The 27716-nt window shown below is 42.2% G+C and overlaps 1 protein-coding gene across 1 annotated transcript in view; it reads right to left on the bottom strand.

The window, feature by feature from the left end:
• Window positions 1–826: 826 nt before the first annotated feature.
• Window positions 827–27716, bottom strand: part of SERINC5 (serine incorporator 5) — a 104087-nt gene continuing 77197 nt past the window's right edge. Inside the window, exons 6-12 of the mRNA XM_047856755.1 lie at window positions 25208–25419; window positions 22894–22989; window positions 19213–19339; window positions 11946–12012; window positions 8945–8984; window positions 8185–8329; window positions 827–5405 (exon numbers count right to left, since the gene is read on the bottom strand). Coding sequence (XP_047712711.1) covers window positions 5258–5405; window positions 8185–8329; window positions 8945–8984; window positions 11946–12012; window positions 19213–19339; window positions 22894–22989; window positions 25208–25419 — 835 coding nt within the window. The 3' untranslated portion in view covers window positions 827–5257. The remainder of the gene's footprint in view (window positions 5406–8184; window positions 8330–8944; window positions 8985–11945; window positions 12013–19212; window positions 19340–22893; window positions 22990–25207; window positions 25420–27716) is intronic.

Here is a 27716-nt window from a genome sequence, read left to right on the forward strand (position 1 = left end):
CTCAACACTACTGACTGTATACTTTGGAATGGTTAAGATGATCAATTTTATATTATGTGATATGCACAATTTTAAAACTCAGGAAACTAACCTCACATTTAAAAAAGGAGTAGAGGGGCATCTGGGTGGCTCAGTCGGTTGAGAGTCCGACTTCGGCTCAGGTCATGATCTCAAGGTTCATGAGTTTGAGCCCCATGTCAGGCTCTGTACTGACAGCTCAGGGCCTGGAGCCTGCTTTGGGTTCTGTGTCTCCCTCTCTCTCCGTTCCTCCCCTGCTCACACTCTGTCTCTCAAAAATAAATGAAGATTAAAAAAAAATTTTTTTTTTAAAGACTAGAAGAACCAACTTTGGCTTAGGTCACAATCCCACACTTGGTGGGTTCGAGCCCCACATTGGGCTCTCTGCTGTCAGTGCAGAGCCTGCTTCAGATCCTCTGTCTCTTTCTCTCTCTGCCCACCCCCACCCATACTCTCTCTCAAAAATAAACACTTAAAAAAAAAGGAAAAAATTTAAAAACTTACATAAGTGAAACACTATCCTAGATCAGAAGACTTACTCTAATTCTCATATTTAAGAAAGTATAGCACCAGCCCAAGAATGGGAAAAAGAAAGCAAGACCACAGAAGTTTTCAGGGGTGAAGGAAACAAAAAACTTGGGTTTTTGTGTTTATTTTCGTTCCCAAGAATTGGAACAGACTCTATGAAGCATGAGAGAAAGCTGATTAACACTTCAACACTTTGGAAAACACCACCTAGAAGACTTCAGTTACAAAACACACACACACACACACACACACACACACACACACATACAAAACAACAATATAGTTCTCCATTTTAAGTTTTATTAAAGTACAGAGTTAACAAGTTTTGAGTTTTCTACCTAGGAAAAGACTGGTCAACTTCAGATGCTTCATAGAAAAATTAGCATTCAAAAAACAAATACAAACCCACAGTTGCCTTTGTGTCTAGAGGGTAGAAAATAACTTCTTAAAAAGTTACCAAAACTATAACCATATCCAAGACTATTATAAATTTCAAACAGTAAATTTAGCACACATTATACATTTCAAATTCTAATATAGCAAAACATAACCAATAATTTGGCTACAGCTAATTATTTCACAAAAGTTTAAAAAATTAACAAAGTTATGATTATAAAACTTTCGTAGAATTTTTTTTGCAAAGTAAAAAAAGAACTTAAATCTTTAATATAGGAAAGCAAAATAATCCTCTTAAATTTCTCATAAATAACTCTCAAGACATATATTACACATCTGTTGCAAGCTTTCTTTACCTGAGAGAACTTCCCAGGATCCTTCACCCAGAGGATTACCTTAAAGAATGCTTCATCATTTTACTCACATAAATATGATCAAACCCCTACAGAAGTAGATTTGGACCTAGGCATTTTTAATGTATCCTTACCCAATTAACTTTTCCTGAAGGAATTTTGCCTAAAAACAAACAAACAAAAAACCCTCTTTGGTAAAAGCCAAATATTTCCTCCTTTCAAAACGAACGCCTCTGCGAATGATCTACTGGTGAAAAAAATTTTAAAAAGAGAAAGATCTTTAGAATGACCAGCATTAGTCTGAAAGATCTGTGTGAACAGCTCTCTAGTCCTGTAAGGTAGGTCCAACAGGTCCAACATACCTCTGTCTGAAATGCAACACTAGATTAAAGTGTCTGAGGCTTTACAAGCATCCTAAAGATGGTGGGACACATGGTGGCTGCCTTAAGAACAAAGCAGAGGGAGCTTGTTCTATCAGGAGAATATCCTGATAGAACTGGATATAAGCAGAATTCTATGAGCAGACTGGCTACTGCACTGTCCTTAAGGAGGACCCAGCGTTCTCTCTGAACATGTAGGGCCTTAGCCCAAATCGCCTTCATTTCCAAGAGGAGTAGAATACAAATGTATGCCAAAACGAAATGCTATTTAGAAAGGCAGTCAGAGGAGGAAAAAGCCAAGGCAGCTTAAACACAGGCTCTCGAATTCCCTTTGCAGGGTAACATGAAGCACCAGCACCAATGGTGGTAAACTTCTGGCTAAAATTAAATAAGTACATAATCTTAAATAGAGAGAGGGGGACAATATGGGGGTGGAAGTGGGATTAGCACTGCATGAAGGTCATCCAGAACAAAGGCTCCTCTGAGGAACTGGAAATAAACAATGAGGTATGGGGGTGCAATGGGAGGCGGTTCCCCAAATCTCCAGTAACCCCACCCTCCAACAGCTCACATGCACACAGTCCATCTATTCACAAAAGAGCCCCAAGTATCTCTGATGAACAATTCTTTCAAGCCATTTCCAAGAAACCAAGAGGACAAAAGCAAAACCAACTAACCAGTATTAAAAAACTCAACCCAGTCTGGATGAAGTCGGGTTGCCAAAAGCCTGGGACAGAAACATCTCTGGCCTTCAGTGAGGTGACACATCTAGGTACACAGCAACATTCCCAGAAGACTCCCTTCCCCCACTTAGTGTTTTTACTCATGAAAACGAGAAGGGAAAAAATCTCCACATGGAAGGAATAGCACAGGGGAAACATACACATAGTTTTTTTAAAAAACTTCTTCCACTTTCATCACTAAAGGAGTCTGACCAGCAGCTACAGGGAATGTACTTTTTTAAATCACATACAAAAAGTTGTAGGAAGCAAAATTATATTAATAAAAGATCAGTGAATTTCTCAAATGAACACCATGACAGCAACTCAAAGCAATTGGCACAATTTTTCCAGTTTCTTAAATCACGGTAGCATAAAAATGTAGGTTCTTTAAACCCACAAACGTTGACTCATCACCTGAGTATTGTTTATTACAATTAATAATCATTAAAGTCAACTTATTTGTATGCCCTCAATCCTTAGAGTATATCCACATCGCGTGCACCATTCAGATAAACTTGCGTAAAAACCCAGCTGAGCATAAAAATCAGTGGCTGCAACCGTTCCTCTCGCGTCAGACTAAACTTCAAGAACTTTGGGCCACAAACCAAGTTTTAAGCAGCTGGCAACCATGGGATTGGCTGGGCCAGCTAAAGAAGGAAGCTCTGAGGGCTCGGCCACTGGCAGTGGATGTCCTTTTCCTTTGTGTTTCCCTGAGCTTCTTTCTGCAGGGGAAGTCGGCCAACGAAGGACAGCCAAGTAACAGCAGCCTTGTCAGAGGGACTGTGAGCTGCTGAGGACCAGTTCTAAAGTCACACAGCTGGCTGCTCAAGCCAGCTAGACCCTACCAGGAAGAAACCCACATTGAAACTGGCATCCCAGCTCTTGAGTTCCCAAAGCCAACCTCAGCTTACCCAGAGCCCTGTGGCACTACCGCACTGTGGCGGCTTCTCCCGGGGGGCTGTCACACATACCCACAGCCCGCTCCCTCAATCTGTTCCTGACCCACAGAGCTCCCAGTCCCACCGGCTTAATAGGGGCTGCACACAGTGGCTATCCATTTTGTGACTCCAGAGGACCTGTCAACTGCCAAGCTCCAAGAGATTCTGGCCTAAAAAAATCAAATGGATAAAGTTTATAAAACAAGGCCCTCACACACAAACGAGTGCCTTTATAAATGGAACCTTAAACATTATAAACAAGGCAAGAGTCTACAGGAATTCATCCACTGAATTTGTTTCCCCTCTGATTTTCCTGGGAGGAGGGCAAAGGAGTAGAAATGAAGAATTTGACTAATTCCCCACACCAGCACTTTGGCACACTGGGACCCAATTCTGCCCAACTCGTACAGTAGGGCACACAAAATACAGGCCGAGTCTCTCCATTTTCAGACCCTCTATGGCCAGGGAGCTCGAGAGGACTCTTTCCACCCTGTGTGAGACACTAACAGAAGCACCCCCACCGTGTCTCCACTGGGGTCTCTAATGGCCTTTCCACTGAGAAAACGCTTCCGTGACTGAGGACAGCAACACTGAACATGGAAATCTTCTTGGGCAGCTGCGTAAAGTCACATCTCCTAGGAGTGTTCCAAGTATGTATTTTTGGAACTCTCCATGGACATTGTTTATGGCTTAATTAAATACCCCTCCCCACGCCCCACCCCTCACCATTTCTTCTAGGTATATTTGGCCATTTCTACAACTTGTATAATAGGCTTTTATCTGGTCAGCCCAGTTTGAGGGGCTGCCTGGGATCCTTACCTCAGCAAATCTACTCTAAAAAACCACAGTGGATATTAATGCCATGGTCACATCACAGATCCTGGAAACAAAAGCCCTTTTGCTGTTAGGATTTCAAAGGCCTCAAGGTGGAAGAGAAACTGGTTGACTTTCATAAATGAAAGAGGGGTACAGCAGGCTTCAGTCAAGAAGCAACTTTTCAGGTAAGGTCCTAGAATATTCTTACTATTAATAAGTACAAACATGTGAGAACTATAAGAACTATAGCCCTCCATTGTTCAAGCGAAGAAAACAACCCGAATACTGTTCTATAATCATGTGAAAAACACCACAAATGGGAGTCACAATTATTGCAGTAACTCAGATCAGGTAGTAAGAATACAGTGGGGACCACACGGTAGTGATGGCAAAATTGTGCTTTTTCACATTATTAAGCAAAGATACTCAGCCCAGAAAGAAGAGGGGACCTCTGGAAAGGGCAAGGGCAGAGAGTGAAGCTGTGATTCCCAGCATCACAGTTTCAAAGGGAAACGCTGGGGGGCCAGGAGGAAACAGCACAAGGGTGGAGTTGCAAGCAGGTGCTTCCTCTTGGACCCTATAAATACCAAGTAGCTGTGAGCAAGGGGCCTGCAGGCTGAGTTCTGTCTGCAGAGCCCGCTGGGGACAAGACTCTGAGCTGAGATGTGTGAGAGGGGTCTGCATTCTATCAGGGGCTGAGGGCTCAAGATTTTGGCATGTTTTTCTATTCCAAGGATAAGAATGACAGGCCACACAAAGGAAGTTGTATCCCTGTGATAAGATGTCGTGCCCCAAACCCTATTTTCGTAAAAACATACAGAAGCAAAATACTAGCCTATTCCAGTTTTTAGGGTTATGACACACACAAAATACATGATCACTCGGGATCAGCCTGGCTGAAAATCTCAGTTCTTTTGGGATAAACTGATAATTTCTTTTTGATTTTCAGAATTAAAAAGCTAATCAGGTGATTTTTTTTTCTGAAGGCCTTTTCAGACCCACTTCAACCAGCCTGAAGATGCTAGCTTTTCACAAAGCACCAGTCACTACTCAGACCCTTGTTCAAAGGATGTCACTTCCAGCCTGCGGGCCTGGTCAGATGCCCCTCACACGGAGAACTGCCGAGAGGGGCAACAGAGGGGAGCAACCAGGGTCCCCAGGTATAACAGGACACACATCCAGCAGGAGGCCATCTTGACCCAGAAGATGGACCAGCTTCCGCTGAAGAAGGTTTCGATGTTGGCACTTTCATAGCTGTGGAAACAAGAGACCCAGCTGTGGTCAGAGCAGGAACAGAACGAGGTGGGGGGGGGGGGGGGGCGGTATCTTCCAGCAGGTGTCTCCCCGATTCCATCCCCTCCAGTCTTTCTGTTTTTTTGTTTTGTTTTCCTAACAGCTCAATTCAGATACAACTTACACCATTTCTCCACCTACTTTCTATCTCTATGTATCTGCCTACTCAGGACATTTCACAGAGTCATGTGGCCTCTTGGTTTTCACCAAGCACACTGTTTTCAAGGTTTAACCATGTATTCCTTTTTATGGCTGAGTAATATTCCATTGCACGCATATGGCACATTTTGTTCATCCATTCATCGGCCAATAGGCATTTGGGTGGTTTCTCCTTTTCCCTAGTATAAATGAGGCTGCTATAAACACGTAGGTCAAAGTTTTTGTGTGGACGTACTTTTTTTTCCCTATTGGGTAGATATTTAGGATTAGAACTGTCAGATTGTGTCATAACTCTATGTTTAACATCTCGAAGAACTGCCAAACTGTTTTCCAAAGTGGCAGCACCATTTTACAATCCTACCAGGAGTATAAGAGCTTCCAATTTTTCCCACATTCTCAACATCTGTTCCTTTCTGCCTTATTGATTAAAGCTCTCTCCTTTAAGCTTTCTACACCAAACCTTTCTAGGGATTATCAAAGCATTAGAAGCATTAGGGACATATTAGAAGCTCCCTCCTCTCATCTCCCTCAAGATGTTCTGGAAAAATCTCCCCAGTGAAGCATTCTGCTATCTCCACCATCCCCAAACTTCACCTGTTACTCCTCATTTCTCTTCCTCAGTTTTCTCCCTAATAGTTATTAGCACTACCTAGCACACTGTATTTGATTTGGATCATGGTCTGTGTCATCCATTCAATTATAAGCCCTGCCATTTGTAACAGCATATGGCACATGGGAGCCACTCACACAGTTGCTGAAAGAATGGATAAAAGAAAGCACAATGAGCCTAAATGTCTATCCCATGTTTATTCTGAGTTATAACAAATTATTATCCAACAAAAACTTTGGATCAGTGAAAAGTGATTAAAAAAGAATTAAAAAGAACTTCCATGCAGTGATAGGGAAAGTCAGACCCATCACGTACTGTTAGCTTTAAAAACAAAATGAAACAAAAAAAATCTCAAGGGGAAACATGTATAATCATACTTATATTTAAAAAAATGACACAGGCTTGAGGCACCTGGGTGGCTCAGCCAGTTAAGCACTTGACTCTCGATCTCGGCTTAGGTCATGATGTCACATTTATGAGATCGAGCCCCACGTCGGGCTCTGCGTGGACAGTGTGGAGCCTGCTGGAGATTCTCTCTTTCCCTCTCTCTCTGCCCCTTCCCCAGCTCGTGGGCTCTCTCCCTCTCAACACTTAAAAATTGTCAAACATTTAAAGACATAATAAATAAATAAATAAATAAATAAATAAATAAATAAATAAATAAATAAAAATTTCAAGGTGACACAGGCTTGTAAATGCATGGAAAAGGAGTGAAAGAGTATGCACCATGTTAGCAGTAGTCGTGGGGCATGGCGGGGGGTCAGGGAGAGGACACTGTCACTTCCCATGCTTCTATGTCAGTCTTTTTAAAAAAGATGTTTAAAACTTTCATAATAAAAGTGGAAAATTTAAAAAGACAAAATACAAAGTAGAAAAAACAGGTATTTTCTCTTCCTTAAAAGCAGATGACTGAGGCACCTGGGTGCCTTAGGCGGCCGACTTTGGCTCAGGTCATGATCTCATGGTTCATGACTTTGAGTCCCGCATCGGGTTCTGTGCTGACAGCTTGGAGCATGGAGCCTGTTTCGGACTCCCCCTGTGACTCCCCTCTCTCTCTGTCCCTTCCCTAGCTCATGTTCTGTCTCTGTCTCTCAAAAAATAAATAAATAAATGTTAAAAAAAAAAAAAATCAGATGACTGCTGAGGTGCCTGTCTGGCTCAGTCAGAAGAGCCGCGACTCTTGATCTTGGGGTTTTAAGTGCAAGCCTCACGTTGGGCGTAGAGATGACTTAAATAAATTAAAACTTAAAAAAAAAAAAAAAAAGCAGATGACTGCTTAAGAATTCCAAGTTCTGGGGCACCTAGGTGGCTCAGTCAGTTAAGCATTGACTTCGGCTCAGGTCATGATCCCATGGTTCATGGGTTCAAGCCCTGCATCAGGCTCTGTGCTGACAGCTCGGAGCCTGGAGCCTGCTTCAGATTCTGTGTCTCCCTCTCCCTCTGCCCTTCCTCTGCTCATGCTTTGTCTCTCTCTTTCTCTCAAAAATAAATAAACACTTAAAAATTTTTAAAAACACAGAAATAGAATTCCAAGTTCTTCCTCCATTACTATTACTGTGTTCCTCAAGACTGCCCATATGCGGTTAACATTTCCTTCTCTTTCTTTTTTTTTTTAAGGTTTTATTTTTAAGTAATCCCCACACCCAACATGGGGCTTGCATTTACAACCCTGAGATCAAGAGTTACATGCTCCACTGACTGAGCCAGCCAAGTGCCCCAACCTTTTATTTTCTTAAAGCTGCAAGGAGCATCGTCAATTCCAAGGGTTAATTAAGAGCATAACCACAGACTGTTGAGACCCCAGCACTGTTTCTGTGTAGGTGAGCACAGCAGGACTTGGAGAAGAGTTAAGCCAACTGTAGGAGATCAGGTCTGTGACTCAGTGGGCCTCAGCACTTAAAGAATAAGACTTCACTTGGTTTTCTAAAGATCATCCCTTCTAAACGGTCTAAGACAAGGGGTCACACTCACTTGAACCAGCTGGTGACCGTCATCATCACATAGAGGGAAGCCAAAAAGAACACGAAGTGGAAATAGGAATAGCTATAGACGGTGCCTCTCTTCTCATCATAAATGACCCGTGGTCCCTCCTTCACGTTCTGCTGCTCTTCAGTGTCTGTGAACGACAGAGCGAGTGCAAGCTCATAGAGTGAACACATGCACGCCTGCCACTTCAGCAAAGCCACACTCACTAACTTCAATCCCAGGGGCTCTTGAGTAGGGAAGATGTCGAAAGCCATCTTTACCCACATCTATACCCTAAGCACAACCCCCACCCCAACTCTAGAACCGTCCTCCACAGGATGAGTTACCTAACATCACATTCACTTGAACAGAGCAGAAGAGAGCCCTTCCAAACGTGAACTTATGATAAGCTCAGATGACAATGAGGGAGCACACCAGGGGTTCTCAAGCCCCTGGGATGCTCCGATCCAAATGTTCATTCCTTTGAAAAATGTACTTCCTCCTTCTCTAAGTCTCTCTGTATAATTTAACTTATATGTGAACCAAAACATAAACTTATTCCTGCCTGCTAGAATACGAACACAAATAAAACCCAGTAGCCAGGAAGAATATGGAAAGTATATCAACAGTAAACCAGCTTTGGAGTAAGAATCTCCTCTTACCATTCAAGTAATTTTGCTTGAATCCCAAATATCTACACCTACAGCCTAGTGCCACAGGTCCGCAGCACCACAAGGCTGAAAGGAAGGGGAAGTTCTCTACTCACCCTCTCCATCGGGGCCGAAGCAAAAACAACAGCGAGCCACCTGGAAGAACAAACCCAACAGAGTCAGGTGGCTTGCATCCCACTTTTCTACCTCCACATCAGTAAAGTACTAATGGCCATCTGTGTGACATGCCAAGCCTTCCCGTGGGAACTGTATCCCAGGCTCTGAACTGCGCACATTGTTTCCCTTCCAAAGGATTTGATTAAGCATCTGTTCTTCCCAAGTGCTCTTGTGCTGGTGATAGGAAACACAACACACATGGGTTGAGCCACGCACACCCCCTCAAAGGTGTTCACTTAGTGATTGCTCAGCTACTTAGAATGCTGTGAGCATCCTCTGGGTGGCAGCTCCCAGGCTTTGGCTCAGCCACAGAGCATTACTCTGCCCTACAGCAAGCTTTTTTGCTACATTAAATGACTGCACATGGCAGGGGTGTAAAGGCGCAGCCATTGACCCTTGGGTACAGCTCTGATGGGTCCTATCTGCTCTGGAGCACCAAAACAGTCAACAGTGGCTTTGTCCAGCCTCCGGTGCCCTTCGACTTCACCCTCTGCCCAATTCTGTTTCCTTCCTCTTCCTTCCTTCCACATGTGTTGATCACTAACAGACACACTGCACATCAACTCTGCCTTGGCAGCTGCTTCTGGAAAACTCAACCTGAATCACAAGGTGAATGAGACAGATTCTCACTCTCCTGGAGCTCACTCCTGGTGATGATTTGCTCTCCTTGCTAGGATTATTATCCCGTTTGCAGGTAAGGAAACTGAGGTCAGGCAGAGTGAATAACTGGCCTGAAGTTACAAAACTAGTTTAGTCACAGAGCTGGGATATAAATGCAGGATGGGAAATCCAAGGCCCGCAATTCACAAAAGGCAACAGGTAGCATGTGAAATGTAGGAGACGGTGGAGCTGGCAGAATCAGAAATGGTTAAGGCTATGAGGTCTGGAAGCAGGAGGCCCACCTCCATTTCCTATGAAATCAGGCTGCTCAACTGTCTGCCTCTATGGAGACAGGGGAGCCGAGAACTGGGATGGATGGGATGCTTTCCTTTGAAGACTCTTTGGCACCTTTTAAACGTGGTACCATGTTCATGACCTACTCAAAACAAGAAACTAGTAAAAAAAATTGGATTATGAAAAATTACTACATGATTGCAGAAGGACTCTGGTAAACGGGGTAAAAAACATTACATGTACCAAGACAAGGTGGGAAATGCTGGGTCCTTGGCACTTCCTGGCTGACCATGTTTTTACTAGAAAGAACAGAGAGCCAGGGATAAGGACATAGGTGCTTGAGCCTTTGTCTCTTTTATATACTTCAAGGCCAAGCCCCTGTTTCCCTACTACATCAGGGAAACTTCTAATAAAGGGATTGGCCTTGACAGAATCTTGGATCAAGTTACACAGTCTAATCATTCAGTGGGCTCAAGACATGGTGCCCTGGGGTCCTAGTTCTTCTGAAGCTTCATTTAGCATAAGAAACTACCAACTCTCTCTTTCAAAGGTGTATCCTGTGAAACGGGATAGAAGGAGAGCAAACCAACTTCCGTTTTGCACGTTCTTCGGTTCAGAAGGAAACACTGGGACACTTTCCTTAGAATGAGAAGGAAAACATCCTCTTAAAGCTAACTTAGAGACTTGTTGTTCTTTGAGCTTACGCTCTACACAATCGGGACATTGAAGCCACAGCGGCACAACCGCAGCAGGTGGTCACCCAGCCAGTGGTGAGAACAAATGCCTGCCTTCTAGAGACCATTCTTTTCTGTGTAATAAGCAGTAACCTATTCAGACTCAGCACAGATTCCTCCTTTTTCAAGTGACAGAGAGAGCTGCTGAATGCTGCTGGCAGACTGACAACCCTTCATAATGTTCACTATCTCCAGGTCAGGTGCAGGAAAGACCCTCCCCAGAGACCCAGCTGCACAGAAGAGTGCCCGTATCTGGAGAGACACCAGGGCTCTTCCATCCGGGGAAAGCTATCAGGATACTGTCTGGGGCCCGTGTCAGGCAGGGCTGGCAGCAGGGCCAGGAGCCAGGAGCCAAGCTCTCGGGCAGCGGCATTCAGGAACACAGACTTTGGAGCCAGAGCGCACGGTTTACATGCCAGCCAATCAAAAGTTTAAATAACTTCTGCTTTTTCCCCTCTGTAAAACAGAGATCAAACCCTTACTGGGTTTTTATGAAGATTAAATGAAATCACAAATGTAGTGCTTAGAATAGTGCCTGGCATATAGCAAGTGCTGTAAGTCTCAGCCATCATTGGAACCTCCTGTTCTATTCCTGGGCTCAGGGTTGAGTCTTTTCCTGGCTGCCTCCATGCGATTAGAACTTTCCTGACCTTAGTGGATGTTCCAGAGGGCCCCAGCAAAAGACTTTTGCACAAATAAGGAAATAACAGGCATTCTGCTGACTGATAGGCATCTGTTCAGCACCCTGATTCTCTGGACACCTACTGTTCACAATTCTTTACGCAGTGAAGGAATGGACACAGTTAAATAAGCTCATGCACCGACACTGCTCAGCAGTGTGGCATGGAGCAGATGCTGTTTCCTTCCCTTCTCCGTCTTTTTCTCCTTCTTCAAACAGCTATTACATATAACCTCATGGTCATGCTATATACGGAGGACAAAGACAGGTATGTAACAGAGGAATGCACTAGAAGTTAAAACAAAACAAAACAAAACAAAACTCACACACATTCCATTATGACAGAGGAAAAGAGCAGAGAGCAGACGGACCAAGCTACCCGGGCCTCTGGTGGAGATGGGCAGCAAGGCCCAGCAGAGGCTAATTTCGTTGGAGGAAAATCAAAGGTACATTTGAATCCCCATAGTATCTACAAGGCATTGTTTTTTCTGTACAAAAATATGGTATTCTTCTTCGAGGAGAAAAATGGGATCGTGGAATGCCAATCAATAAAGATGCAAAAACACGTAAAGAGCCTTCCTGGAAAATAGGTCTTCTGAGATAAAGCAGAACAAGGGGAGGAAATGAACTTACTTCCAGTTCAGGGGCTGCATATCGGCCTTGAAGAGCGTCAGAACTTGACCTTGTCGTGGACGTCAAGCTAAGAAACAAACACATGTTATATCACATCAAAGGAAGGGCAGAGCCGCCTCCCTGCACCCTCTTGTTGGGGCTGCTTAAGTCTATTTCATCTTTCAGTACCCCACTTTATTCCAAAATGGATGCATCATTTTTATAGTTCATGTCTTTTTACACGGATTGCATTAGATCATTTTAAGCAAAGAGAGGTCTGCAGATGAAGAAATAAATCTTTTGGTCCTATTATCTTGGTTTTCACTTCTCTCTCTCAAAGTAATTCTCTCTGCCCAAAATAATTTTCTGATTTCCCTTTTATCTTTCCCCTCTCTTTGACTACTCTCACTTAGAAGGGATCGAAATCAACAAAAGAACCCAGAGACAGCAGTAAAAAAAGCAAGGGCGTGAAAAGCAAAGGTCACAGTTACTTACTGTGATAATCAACCTTTGGCAGAACAAGGTTTTCTGTTTGCAAATTCAATAGAGTAGCTGTGAGTGTGATTTAAAAAAAAAAAAAAAAAATTCTTCCTACCACTCTCCCTACACCCAGATAGGTAAAATGTTATAAAATCTGGCTTACAAGGGTAATATAGGTATATCTTCTGGGGCGAAGAAAAGGAAATACTTTAAGCAAACAGAAATGTATAAATACTTAAGTTTCCAGCTAACTCTATAAATTCCTTTAGCAAATATCTACTGAAGGCCTGCCATGTGTCAGGTCCTGTTCTAAGCCCTGGGGAATTTAGTGAAAAAGACAACAATCCCTAGCCCCTTGCACGAAACCACACACGCATGGACATATCCTATGTGCCAGCCTGGAGGCGGGTAGGGAGTGTGGCCACTGGAGAAGCAGGAATTAGCAGGTTCATTTCAACCAAATAAACCCCAAGAGGCAACAATGCTTTTCTCTGTTCATTCTCATCCTCTTTCTCAAGGAGAGAAGAGATCAATGAGATGCAAATAAACAATAAAAAGACTTCCTCATAAAAAAGTCTTCTGGGATCCAAGCGCACTCCTTTTGTGAGCCACTCAAGCCCAATAGCATCACTTTGGTTTCTGCTCTGAACAGATGGATGCTAACGGAGGCCCACTCCATTCCCACTTCCTAACCTCGAGCTTAATCAGAGGAATTGTAGAGATACTTCCTGATGGTTGTGCACCCAAGAAACACACACACCTTGCTCCTGCATGTAAGAGCATGCTGTATTTTCTGCATGTAAATTATGATTTAATATATCATTTCTGTGGAGGAAAAGTTAGGTTTTGATTCTGGCACCTCTGTTACTTTACTTCCATCGTCAGAGAGCAATAAACTAAGCTTTTGTTCTTCTAAAAATACCTGCATTCAGTTCATCATTAATGACACAGAACTTCTCTAAGTAGATGCTACTATAAAATATTATTATAATTCAGTCATGGCCTTTACCCACAAAATACTCTTCTTGGAATTACCTTAGAAATGTTGTTTTTACAAACTCCTTAAAAGCCTAGGAAATTCTTATTGTCTGCATTCTATTACTCAGAGCCATCTGTTTGGTGAGCACAAGACGAGTTGCTAAACAGCAGCCCCTGGATTATGCATAACCTCCTCCTTTCCAGGGCTAAGGTATGAGCAACTTTCACCCAGTGCTTCCTGTCGGGGGGTGGAAGGAGACTGACAACATTTGGTTGGGACAGTGTATCACCATACAGATAAGTCATAGCCTATTCACTGTCTGTAGTCTTCACTCACAAAAAGCCAGCACTGTCTGGCAGTTATTGTGACAACCAAAAAAAAACACCTCCCCTCCAGCCACCCACCCCCTCCCACCGCCATGCCCAGGGCCTCTTCCATATCGGCAGAATGATTCAAAATTCAGGTGGCCCTCCGCACCTGCTTCAGCTGCTTTTGGAACTGGCCAAACTCCCCCAGATCAAAGAAAATCTCTACAGAACATGTCCAGACTTTCCTGTTGGAGACCATAGATTCTGCTCCCTGACAAACTTACAGGGCCCTTGAGGGATCCCATGACTATTCCCACCCTTAAAGGGAGGAAGTTCAATTATGTTCCCGGTACACAGTATAAGTGGTGATTCACAGCTCCCAAAGGAGACCACCATCCCATGTGAACTGGGCGGGGGCAGGGGTGGGGGGAGGGGGACGCCTTAACATGCCCCCGATGCAGAACCAGGAAAAAATTTTTTTAAGTTTCTTTATTTTTTACTAATCTCTACACCCAACCTTGGGCTGGAACTCTTAACCCTTAGATCAAGAGTTGCATACTCTTCTGACTGAGCCAGCCAGGTGCCCTGAGCCAGGAAGATTTCTGATAGGTGAGGAAGTGGCAGGATTCCCAAAATAAAGGCTGTACACCGCTCCTCTTTTTTTTTTTTTTAATAGATCCGCCTTTCTTAAATAAAAGTGGCAGACACAAAACACACCAAAAGAATAGACACCTTGATTTGCCAATTCTTCTCAGTTTAAGCCAATCTTCTCTTCAATTCTCTTACCAACCTTATTCTTATTCTACATAGTCTACTCCATTGCCACGAAAGTTTCATTTTGAACTACCAAGTTGTTTGACATTTAATAAAGATCCATAGTTTTTCTAATTTTCTATTCAAATTTCTTAACATTTAAATAATAATTTTTTTTCTCATAGGCATAGTTGACACTGAAATAGCCAGGACCATTTTACAGCACAAATACCTCCCGATAACAAAATGAGACAAATCATACACCTTATCCTTGTACCTCAGAGAAGCATCTGACTCCAAGCAATTCCAGGGGCAAAAGTGATTATGAACATGCCTCTCCGAGTACTCTAGCAAAGGAGACTCAAGGAGAAGTTTCCTGAGATCGGGGGTAGAGAATCACAGAAATAGGCTCTATGCCCCTCAGTTTCCTTTTTATGTACAAGGGAATTGAAGCTGATTGCCCCCAGGATCCTGCCAGACTGCACAGTCTCAACTTGAAGCCAACAAAATAGTAATTTCAATCACCTAGCGATGCCTAGGTGGCTCAGCTGGTTAAGTGTCCAACTCTTGATTGCTGCTCAGGTCATGATCTCACAGTGTGTGAGTTCAAGCCCCACACTGGGCTCTGTGCCGACAGTGTGGAACCTGTTTGGGACTGTTTGCCTTCCTCTCTCTGCCCCTCCCCTGCTCACACTCCCTCTCTCTCCAAAATAAATAAATAAAACATTTTTTAAAAATCTAGAGACCAAGAAGGGGATTAAGGAATAGTTAGTGGAGGGTGGGGCCCATTACAGCAAAGATCCAGGCCTAAGTGGGGGTAGGAGGGTGGATCTATAGAAAGAGCCATTGGGGAAACTCGTACATGGGGTCCAAGCTGTGACACTTCTTCACAGCAATGATGCCTGGGTACAGTAGAAGGGGCATCTGGAGGAAAATTGACTTCAGTTGGAAAGCTAGGGAGTAGGTTTAGGTTGAGCCCTCTTTCAAGCTAAAACAGCAAAGATAAAACATACTCATAGTGAGTCATGAGAGCTCCCTAAAGAAGCATGTATGTCTGTGTGTTGGTGGAGGGACAGTGGAGCTGGCTGGCTCCAGATAGGGAAAGAGATAGTGCAGTGAGCCTTCCAGGACCTTACAAAAAAGTTAACCCCAATCCCAAGCAATCATGTGACTTTCAGTGAAAATGTGTGATTTCTTCTTGCCATTTGCAACTACATGGGTGAAACTAGAGGGTATTATGCTAAGCAAAATTAGTGAGGCGGAGAAAGACAAATATCATGTAACTTCACTCATATGAGGACTTTAAGAGACAAAACAGATGAACACAAGGGAAGGAAAGCAAAAATATTATAAAAACAGGGAGGTGGACAAAACATAAGAGACTCTTAATTATGGAGAACAAACAGAGGGTTACTGGAGGGGTTGTGGGAGGGGGGATGGGCTAAATGGGTAAGGGGCATCAAGGAATCTACTCCTGAAATCATTGTTGCACTATATGCTAACTTGGATATAATTTTTTTTTAAATTAAATAAAAGAAAAAACACTTATCACGATGAGCACTGAGTATAGAATTGTTCAACCACTCTATTGTACACCTGAAACTAATATAACATTGTATGTTAACTATACTGCAATTAAAATTTAAAAAGACATTTCAAAGCATAATAAAAAAAGAAAAGAAAATGTGTGACTTCTTCTCCTTGTAACATTCAAACTACACAGTCTTCAGTTTTCCTACAATGTCTATCAAGAATTCTAAATATTCCTTAAAGGTGGGGGGGGGGGCGGATTCTAGATATTCCTGCAATCATCTTTTTTCCTTTTTTTTTTTTTTTTTTTTTTTTGAGGGAGAGAGCACACGCGCAGCAAGAGACAAGAGAGAGGAAGAGAGAATCTACACCTTCAGCACAGAGCCCGTTATGGGGCTCAATCCCATGAACCGTGAGATCATGACCTGAGCTGAAATCAAGAGTTGTATGCTTAATGGACTGAGCCACCCAGGTGCCCTTTCTGCAATCATGTTTAATTTTTTTTTTTTTCAACGTTTATTTATTTTTGGGACAGAGAGAGACAGAGCATGGATGGGGGAGGGGCAGAGAGAGAGGGAGACACAGAATCGGAAAGAGGCTCCAGGCTCTGAGCCATCAGCCCAGAGCCTTACGCGGGGCTCGAACTCACGGACCGCGAGATCGTGACCTGGCTGAAGTCGGACGCTTAACCGACTGCGCCACCCAGGCGCCCCTCTGCAATCATGTTTAAATGACAGTTTCCACGCAAGCAATGGAGCCTCGTTTTGTAACATTTTCCAATCTCTCATTCCTCTGAGTCTGGGAAGAGACATAATATCTAGAAAGTCAAGATCCGAAAACGTAAACTGGGCTGCCTCCCCTTCCCAGCAGCATTCTCTGACTTGAGGCTCTACTGGGCCTGATCTCACTTCCCTGGGAGCCCAAGACACTTGGCTAGAGAGTTCTCAAAGCTGACTCCTCCTGGAGCTGCACGGATCCTCGCAGTGAACACTAATCACCAGCCTCCGGAGGGGTGCTTCACTGAGTCCTGGGAGAAGTAGCTGCCCATCACAGGGAGTGTGTTCGTGCCCTGCGTCCCACAAACACTCCTGGTCACTCTGCACTCCGCTCATGGAGATGCTGTTAACGCCCCCCACCCCCACCCCAAATCAGGTCTCGTTACTAGCATTCAGAGTATTTGTTACCAGCATTCAGACAGATTTTAAGTAGCAGTGGTCAGCTTTGAAAATTGTTATCTTTTGGGAATATCAACCAAAAGGGGTGAGGTTTTATTTATCACCTCTCACGCAAGGGTGGCAGTGAAAATCTGACACGGTAAAAAGTCCATGCTGCAAAACAACACCATGTGGCAGTTCTATCAGCACACTAAGTAGAATTGTTGCCACCTTTCCACTGACAGATTTATAGCAAATCTAGGCCCTATTTCATCCAAGCAGCAGACACCTTTTTTCATGTGTGATGAGGCATTCAGCAACCCACACAAACACAGAGTTTTATTCTGTCAAATATCTTTCTAGGTTTTTTTAAATAATACAAAAACAAAAGAAATGCTACCTCCCTATAAAACAAAACCAACAACAAAAATAAGTTATCTCTAATACCACCGCTATTATAGGTTTGGTGATTTTTTTCTATATAAGTAAACATAACCATATTTCATTTGTATTCATTGTAAATAAATGTTTATTTATTTTTGAAAGAAAGAAAGAGAGACAGACTGGAAGGGGGGGGCAAGGCGGGGGGGCAGGCTGGGGTGGGAGAGGGAAACACAGAATCCGAAGCAAGCTCCAGGCTCCGAACTATCAGCACAGAGCCCAACATGGGGCTCAAACCTGTGGACCGCGAGATCAGTACTTGAGCCTAAGCCAGATGCTTAACCTACTGAGCCACCCAGACACCCCAACTATATTTTATTTTTGAAATGGAACCGTCTATCATTACATTTTAGTAATCTACTTCCTCCCACATAATTTGCCAATATTTTTTTACATACTAATACAGAAAAAACTGAGTGATAAATGATGAAATTAGTCACGCTACTGCCATTTCCCCCAAAGCTCAATAATGACAGACTCAGGGAAGAAAAGCTTACTCAGAAAAAGGAGAGCTGAGAATTGGCAGTCAGCATTTGGCTGGCTTTATGGTTTTCCTGAAAACATTCACGAACTTGAGCCTGAATCCCATCCACTACTTTGGACGTAGTAGGTACTCAGTGAACAACTATGGAATTAATAAGAATGAAAGGTCGAAATGGTGACCGTGGTTCTTTCTGCTGCAAGAAGGAGAATCTGTCACTATGTCAGGGGCAGGATAAGAACCAGTATCACACAACTGTCCCTGGAACAACCACCTGCAACACAAGCAAGCATTTCATGGCTTGATGCGTGACTGAACAAGTACTCAAGACCCAGTTCCCACATCTTCAAAACGTCTGTCGGTCCCTTTCTAAAAGTAGGGAGTGTTAGAAGCTGTAAGAGAACGTGCCAACGTTCTCAGAAAGACATTTTATTTCTATTAGCCAAGGGAAGATCATAATGTACCTATGCCAAGTTGAAATTTTTATACACTGAAACGTAATAAACAAAGCGGAAAACCTAAACATGAAAAAGTCACTGTCAAAAGGAAGCTTAGTGATCAGGGAAATACCTAACAGAATCAGTAACTAAGCATTTCTACCCGTTACTTTTCTCCCTTGGGCAAACTCTTAAACATTCTAAATAAAGGTGGAACACACCCCACGACTAGCATGTGAACTACAGTCTGCTTTAACAGCACTGTGGGTTTTAGCATAAAAGAAAAGGGACGTTTCCTGTCTTTCTCGGGCCAAACACAAAATGACTGTGTAAGTACTGCTCTGTATTCTTTCCATCAGCAGCAGAACAAATGATACTTCCCTTGGATTAGAAAGCTGCCAAAACATTCTGGCACATACTATCTCTTCCCTGCTTTGTATTCCCTTGCCCTCCAATAATGCTTTAGCAACTAATATCCAACCGTCTCCTGAATGGCTACAATGTACTATGTCTCTAATTTATTTATGCATATAAATGCAAGTAAGGAAAGTGAAGTCCAAACACTGTGCTTCCATGCTGTAATACAAACTTTTAACTTCAAGCTATTTTTCCTCTTCCTCAGATGGGATTTGTTTTGCTATCTCATAGTTGCTACAACTTTCTTAAATTTTTCTCTGCACTTTTAAGTCTGCAAGGATGGTCTCAAGTTATCTCCTAAGACTTACCATGAATATAAGATGCACACGAACAAGAGAGTGGTACCTAGTCCAGTAACCAAGTTTTCGTCTCTGTACAGGTCTTGGCCGAACTCTGGCACACAGATCGTAATGTTCTTCCCATGCTCATCTAGAACTTACGAGGAAAAGACAAAATAATCACAGTTCATCAGAAAAGCTTTTGGTAACTCACAGACGCATTCGTTTTGGGAAAATATGCGTATCTTTAGAAGAGTTAAGACTTATCATTGGAGACTTCTAGTCCACAGCCCAACTTGACTCAGACTAGACTAGACTGTTGCTATGTCAAAGCACTCCCTCCCACCTAAGCACCCTCTTAGCACAAGACCCTCAGATTCCAGCTCCATGGTTCTTCTGTTCCATGATGTAATAAGAGTCTTGCTCTTCTCAGTACTATTCAAACAGTAGCAAAAAGTAACATTAGATCCATTTATCAGCTGACTCAGCAGGCTCTGAACAGAGGTAGGATGCAGACATTAGCGAGTTTCCACCGTTGTCTATCCTCTGTGGAACAGTGGTGAGGCTACTCAACAACCAGACATGACTAGCTGGTCAACAGCCACCTGAACAACAGCCTCTACCCAGATGTGAAGTCCCTTAATTGCCAGTAACGGGATGGTCATGACTCTAGTATCCTTTGCTTGCTTGTTACCCACTTTCCCAGGAAAGTTCTCCCATAGCGATTCATTTCTTTAAATTCTTCACACTTTTGTTAAAAAATATATATATATATGTCGTGTTTCTTTTTATTGATCAGGTATCTAAATTTATGGTGCTAAAAAAATCAGTTTATCTATAAACAGAATAGCTTATTTAAAGAAAAGGTCTTTCCTCAACAATACTGCGGTGTGCATTAATTCCATTTGTTACTATTATGCACAAAAACCTTGCTTACAAGGGGATGGTATAAACATATCATTTTGTTCACTGTATTTAATAGGCATAACTGGCTAATAGTTACTAAATCATAATGTAAAGAAATGTGAGAGGTGCCTGGGTGCCTCAGTCGATTAAGCATCCGACTTCTGCTTAGGTCACCATCTTGCAGTTCATGAGTTCGAGCCCCACATCAGGCTCTGTGCTGACAGCTCAGAGCCTGGAGCCTGCTTCAGATTCTGTGTCTCTCTCTCTCTCTCTCTCTCTCTCTCTCTCTCTCTCTCTTTCCCCTCCCCCATTCGTGTTCGTTCTCTCTCTCTCTCAAAAGTAAATAAAAACATTTAAAAAAAAAAGAAAGTGACAATATCCAGGTACATGCTTTCTGAATGTTTCAAATTACAATCTATGAGTGCTGCCGATACCTATGGGAGAGAAGAAAATTACCTGTGCAAAGATGGAGGAAAAAATAGTGTCTAATCTGGGAATATTCTGAGATTTTCAGGATTTCTTAAAAATTTTGAAAGCCTACATCATAATAAAGATTTCTATCATATTACCATCAGTGGTACTTTTTTACTTAACACAGAATCTCCTATCTATCTATCTATCTATCTATCTATCTATCTATCTATCTGTAAGTAAATTCTACGCTCAACATGGGACTTGAACTGATGGCCCTGAGATAGAGAATTGCAGGCTCTACTGACTGAGCCAGTCAGGCACCCCCAGAACTTCAATTTTAAATATCCAAGTTAGATCTGATTGCCAATAAGAAACATAAACATAAATTAACAGTCTAAAAATCATCTTACACACATGTACATTCTAATTATTTGAAGTCAGACTAGAATTATTACTGGTACCCACATTTGAAACAGTAAAAATAACTGTGTATGCTGTGGTTTAAGGAATCTTTATTCTTAGGCCAACAAAAAAATAAAATTTCCCAGGCACCCCAATAAAATGTTTTTAATTGACCAAAATACTAACTTTTCTATTTAAGTAGTACCACCTGAAATTAAAAATAAGTTTTTTTTTCTGTTTTTAAGTGAGTGATACTTGTCATTTAAAAGAAAAATTCTGTAACCAAAAACCTCATTAAATTAAAACCAAAAACTAATAGTCATAAAAGAAAGTGTTGGGGCACCTGGGTGGCTCAGTTGAGTGAGCATCCAATTCTTGATTTCGGCTCAGGTCACGATCTCACAGTTCCTGGGAAAAGCCCCCTGGGCTTTGCGCTGAAAACACTAAACCAGCTTGGGATTCTCTCTCTCCCTCTCTCTCTGCCCCTCCCCTGCTGAAGTGTAATACACACATACATATATAAGAAAGTCTTAAAGAAACTAGATTTAGGGGCGCCTGGGCGGCTCAGTCAGTTGGGAGACCGACTTCAGCCCAGTTCAGGATCTCATGGTTCACGGATTCGAGCCCCGTGTCTGTGCTGACAGCTCAGAGCCTGGAGCCTCCTCTGGATTCTGCGTCTCCTTCTCTCTCTACCCCTCCCCTCTCTCTCAAAAATAAATAAACATTAAAAAAAATTTTTTTAAGTAGAGTCAAGATAGAGCTATTAAAAAAACTGAAGCTAGGATAGACTATAATTAATATAAGACCTACGACTGTATCATTTGGCACCAAAAGTAGCCATAAAGACAAGACTCACACAGTATGTGTATATAAAACTTTCAAAATTATCTTTGCATTTTTTCTACATTTAAAAAAGGAAAACAACTTCAATTTCCTAAAGACAGTATATTTACTTAACCTTATTTATACAAGACAAAATGTACCCCCCCACACATTTATATATAATTACGTGTATATATGTGTGTATACATTTATATCCACATTTATATACCACAAAAGTGAAACAGATGATGAAATAAAATGAGCTCAGAAATCAAAAGATGGAATGGTCTTTTGGTCTTTTACTGGCAAGTTTCAGGTGCTCATTATTATAACAATTTATAATATAATAGGGCTCTTATAGTTCTTCAGTAATCATTTCAACTACTCTGTAATAACAGCTAACCTTTATGGAGCACCTATTACCTGCCAGGAACACACACACACACACACACACAAGCACACACACACACACATACACACACACACTCTCTCTCTCTCTCTCTCTCTTTGAATTCTTTAAAAACAATCCTATAAAATAAGAATCGTATTTAATTACCTTGTTAAAATAATAATTAAAATCCTTATTTTAAAGACAAGGTATCTAGGCAGAGAGAGGTAAATAACTTTCTACAAGTTACTGAAGGGGCAGAACCAGGCTATAAAGCCAGGCGGTCCGACTCCAAAGTTTACACATGTTTTGTTGTCTCTAAAAATAAACATTATTTAAGATGAGCAATTCGAAGTCACACAGCCAGCATATGATAGAGGCAAGTCAAATCCTGTCTCCTGCTTCCCATTCCCATGTTCTTCCCAGTCTCTCTGACAGAGAGATGACCACCACTTAAAGAAAATTAATTAATAACCAATTAAAAAAAAAATAAGCAAAACACAAAAGTTCTTCGAAAACACAGATTAGGCCCAAAAGCAAACTCAACAGCCCATCTTTGTTTCCGTCTTTCCTACACAGCAGGAAGACTCAGAAGAAGGAATTTTCATTTTCACATCCCACGTTAAGGACTTTATTTAGAGAAAAATCTAGATCTCTCTATTTCGATTTATTGCATCTTTGACATTCTAAACAACAGCTCAGTAGAGACATATTCCTTCCTCCGCAATGAAAATATTAATACCACAAACACCTGCTCCCTAAGAGTCCAGCTGGCTTACCTACTTCTACAGGTTTGCTGGAGAGAGCTGAGAAAGTGAGATAGGTCACATAGCAGCTTATGAGCCCCGACTGCAGTAGCCCGGAATGTGGCTGTCCTAGAAAGTGAAAGTGATAGATTTCAACACAGCATTTTACATTTCAACAATAAATAAGCCAAAAAAAAAAAAAAAAAAAAAAAAAGCTCCCGACCCCTAAATGATATTCTTCAAACTGAGACCCCCATCGTTAAAGGAAAGAAGAGGTATAACATGTTTTCCAAATAACATTAAAAAGGTTGATTAGGCCAAACCTATCTCCCACGTTCTGCCGAGTTCTCTACCTACCATCACGTTATTTTAATAATAACTACAACTGTACTTAAACGCTCTGCCTAGTCTTCCTGAGGTTCATTAACACTAGCTCTTGAATCTTAAGATCTCAGAAGAAAATTCACCATCATTATTTGTGAGACCACATAGCTTAGTGAGGTAAATGACAGAGATATCATAGTGGAAAAAAGCTCAATCTGTTAACAGACAAAAAAAACTTGTGGGAATAGCAGTTCAGGTCAGAGAGGAAGGTACTGGGGCTCGGCATTCATTGAGGAAGGGCTTTAATATGTTATAATATTTAAACTAATCTAAGTGTTTTTATCATTCAGAATAACCAAGATATGATAAAAGGAATTTATCAAATTTTGGTGAAATTTTCTACCACCTGTCTACATGAAAAAATTTATTTCATCCAGTCTTCCCTCTGATTAAATGTGTTTTGAGTTGTAGTTATTAAGAGTTATAGACTCTTTTATAATGTTGCTCTTTGGCACGAGAGTAAGACTCACCTTAGCAACTAATGACATTAAACCAAATATTTCAAAATATTACAACTATTTTAAAAGGTAGGATTTAACCCAAACAGTATTTTAATCTGAACACTAATATGTTTTAGGGAATTCTTAACTGATCAGTTAAAGGCACTGGGAGATTAGTACTCTCAATTTCAATAATGTACTTGAAATTTTCAGTGCCAGAAAACCTTTAAATTATCCAATGCTAGTTCATTTTTTTTTTTTTCCTTAAAGTTTATTTATTTATCTCTATACCCAATGTGGGATTTGAACTTACGACCTGGAGATCATTCTTCCAGTAGGGACTAAACCATCCAGGTACACCAATACTAGTTAACTTATTAAATCACCATTTTAGAAATGATTTGAAGAGCTATAAATTATTGGCCACATTGCCCTTTTCCTATCTAGAAACCTGAATGTCATTTGGTTTTCTACAAGGAAATTAGGCCATGGACACTTCTTTCTATAACCAAAGATGGCAGTCTGGCTTAAGACATCAGAAGTTGTTTATAAAAGACAACTCGAGTCTGTACTTTCTAAAGCACTTCCAAAATCCCATTATTTCTTCCCTTTGCCTTTGTGGATTGTTTGTTTGTTCGTTTTTAAGTAAGCTCTATGCTCAACATGGGGCTTGAACTCATCAACAGGAGATTAAGAGTTACATGCTCAACTGACTGACCCAGCCAGGCACCCCTCTTCCATTTGCCTTTGAAACAACCTTAGGTCACGTCAGGTTTACAGATTTCTGTTGGCTTTACTGAGAAAGGACTTGGATCTGAGGAAGGTTAGCTCGTGGGCCAGCTGCTGGCTCAGCCAGATCAAATTTCCTGCTTCTTGACTCCTAGACCACATGGTCCCTGATTTTTGGTCCACAGGCCTTGAGTGAAAGATGAGCCCAGAAAGCACTCCTTCCTCAGCCTTCTCATTCAAGTTTTACACAGAGATTATAGGGAAGAACTTAATATACAATCAGGGCATCTTCCATTTAAACGCTCCTTGTGGTACATTCATTAATAATGGTTAATAGCTGGGGCGCCTGGGTGGCTCAGTTGGTTGGGCGTCTGACTTCAACTCAGGTCATGATCTCACGGTTTGTGGGTTCAAGCCCCACATCGGGCTCTATGCTGACAGCTCAGAGCCTGGAGCCTGCTTTGGATCCTGTGCCTCCCTCTCTCTCTGCCCCTCCCCTGCTCACGCTGTCTCTCTCAAAAATAAACAAACATTAAAAATAATAATAATGGTAATAACTATCTTATTTATTGCCTTTACTACATTGAGATCTTTCTTGACAAGAAGCATGCCAACTATCCCATTCAGCCCAAGTGAAGACTTCAATCCCACCCTTCCTACTGCTGACCCATCCATGATAAATTATGCAGTGGCCAGAATTTAAAAACAAAACAAAACAAACAAAAACACCGGGTTTGGTCAAAGACACACAAAAAATATACAAATGAGGAGGGATGGAAAAAACTTGTGCTTACGATTTTGGACACAAGGCGAGATGGCTACCACTGAAATAAGCAGACACAGGCCTCCGTTCAGCCCCAGGAGAATTTTGTTTTCCAGGCAGCCGTCCTTCTGGGTGTAAAACACTGCCATCAAAATCAAGCCTCCGGTGGCGATGGAGTACATGACGAGTGTCACCAGGGCCAGAGCGGCATACCACAGCTTGTTGGTAGCTGTGCCGGCAGTCCTGTTTCTCCAGAAGTGGTAAGAGGGAGAGGAGAGAAGACAAGGTGATGAGGCCCCTGTTCTCTGACCACGCTTACCGTCTCGCAGGCGGTAACTAATGCTATCAGCCCCCAGGCCGCTATCACCCCAGTTGTCCGGAAGACTACCATTTTATCAACAGTTAGTCTCAATCAAAGCTAGAAGGTACAGGTAAACATCTCAAAACAATTTTGGTTCAGGCTTAGAATTTTTCCTAAACACTACAACATTCCGTTTTTACATATGTATTCATCAATTAAAATGTACTTGCACAGACTTGACTCTAACCTCTCCATTCTTTTTTTTTTTTTTTTAATTTACCGTGAGAGAGAGAGGAGGGAGAGAGTGCACACACACACATACACATGCGTGCAAGCGGGGAAGGGGCTGAGAGAGGGAGAGAATTCCAAGTGTGGAGCCTAATGCAGGGCTTAAACACACAAACCATGAGATCACAGCCTGAGCTGAAGTTGGAAACTTAACCAACTGAGCCACCCAGGCGCTCCGTAACCTCCCCATTCTGAAAAGGAATCGCCCTGGGATAGGTTTCGGCAGTATTAAAAAGCAGCTCTTGGGGTGCCTGGGTGGCTCAGTCGGTTGAGCGTCCGACTTTGGCTCAGGTCATGAACTCACGGTCCGTGAGTTCCAGCCCCGCGCCGGGCTCTGTGCTGATGGCTCAGAGCCTGGAGCCTGTTTCATATTCTGTGTCTCCCTCTCTCTCTGACCCTCCCCCGTTCATGCTCTGTCTCTCTCTGTCTCAAAAATAAATAAATGTTAAAAAAAAAAAGTAGCTCTTAGTTAAGTTCTCTTTGTGGTTTCCCTCTCAACACAGAGCCTGGAGGGGCTGCTGTAGCAGCTTCTGCTAATGTCCATCTTCTCTTTAGGGAGAGACAAACTTCACTCAAAGACTGGATGACCTCGGCCCTTTCATCCCTCTGCTGCAAAGGTGGGTCTGTAGTGGTACTGCTTCTCCGAAGCGATGCCACATAGGATTAAAAGAGAGTTGGGTTTTTTTTTTTTTTTAAGTTTACTTATTTTGAGAGGGGGTTTATTTATTTTGGGAGGGGCAGAGAGAGGGAGAGGGAGAATCCCAGGCAGGTTCTGCACTGTCAGCATAGAGCCTGACGAGGGGCTCATATTCATGAGATCATGAGAGCATGACCTGAGCTGAAGTCAGACGCTCAACTGACTGAGCCACCCAGATGCTCCAAGGGAGAGTCTGAAAAGAATAAAATCAGCTAGGAAAGGAGTAAAAAACTGTAATGGGATTTACAATAAAAACCCTTAAAGAAGTGATTAATTTTCTCTCTAGTTTATGTAAATATTAATAAAGGGATAAGAGAAATGAGCGGTGGTTTAACAATCTATAGAAATCGTTGAGGACAATAACAAAACAAGAGTTCAAAACCGCTCAATCAAGACGATAGAACCATAGGGAGCACGGGTGAATCACTGTCATCTGCCTTATGATTTAACTGCCACACTGTAACCACATTCTCACAAACCTTCACAGAGAAAGCAACTTGCTTAATGTTTTCACAGAACTGGAAAGTATTCAGGCAACTCAGCTAAAATGTTTTAATGATGAAAAAGTTACTGCAGCCAGAGACAAATAGGGAGGGAAGACCAAAATCATAATGACCATCATATTCCTGAAACCTCGCCAGTGACCACAGAATTAGTCTAACATAAAAGGCACATGAAGGAAATAATAGAGTAAGACTTGAGAAGGGGTGGGGGGGAGTGGATGCAGAAGCCAAATGGTAATCGATGACAGGAACAGAATGCAATGTATAGAGAAAGGCAAACACTGCTGACCAGTGTGTGGGTAGGGTGCAACTGTTCCTTTACTGGTCTTTTGGGCTGTCGCTAGCATATGAAGACTTTCTTATAGTCAATATAGGTCTACATTCCCAAAGTTAAATTCCCAACCCTAACCTCTCCCTTCAACTTTAGACTCATATTATCCAACTGTTCAGCGCAGGGGGTGGGGGAAGGGGTCTGGTCCAAACTGACTTCCCAAATGCGCATCTCTACCCCCTAATCCTGCTTTTCTTCATCTTCCCAAACTCAGAAGATGGCAGTTCCATTCCTTCCTTTTGGGAAGGGAAACTTTTTTTAAAAAAGAAAAGAACTCCTGACTACAGTCTTTTTTCCCTCCCCCCACCCAACCCCACCTCCTCATCACCACCAGCAAAGTCCATGAGTTCCAATTTTGGAATAGACTAGAATCTGACTGCTGCTACCATTGTCTGAGCTACAGCCATCTCTCACCTGGAT

The sequence above is a fragment of the Prionailurus viverrinus genome, chromosome A1 (genome assembly GCF_022837055.1).
Source record: "Prionailurus viverrinus isolate Anna chromosome A1, UM_Priviv_1.0, whole genome shotgun sequence".
NCBI lineage: Eukaryota > Metazoa > Chordata > Mammalia > Carnivora > Felidae > Prionailurus > Prionailurus viverrinus.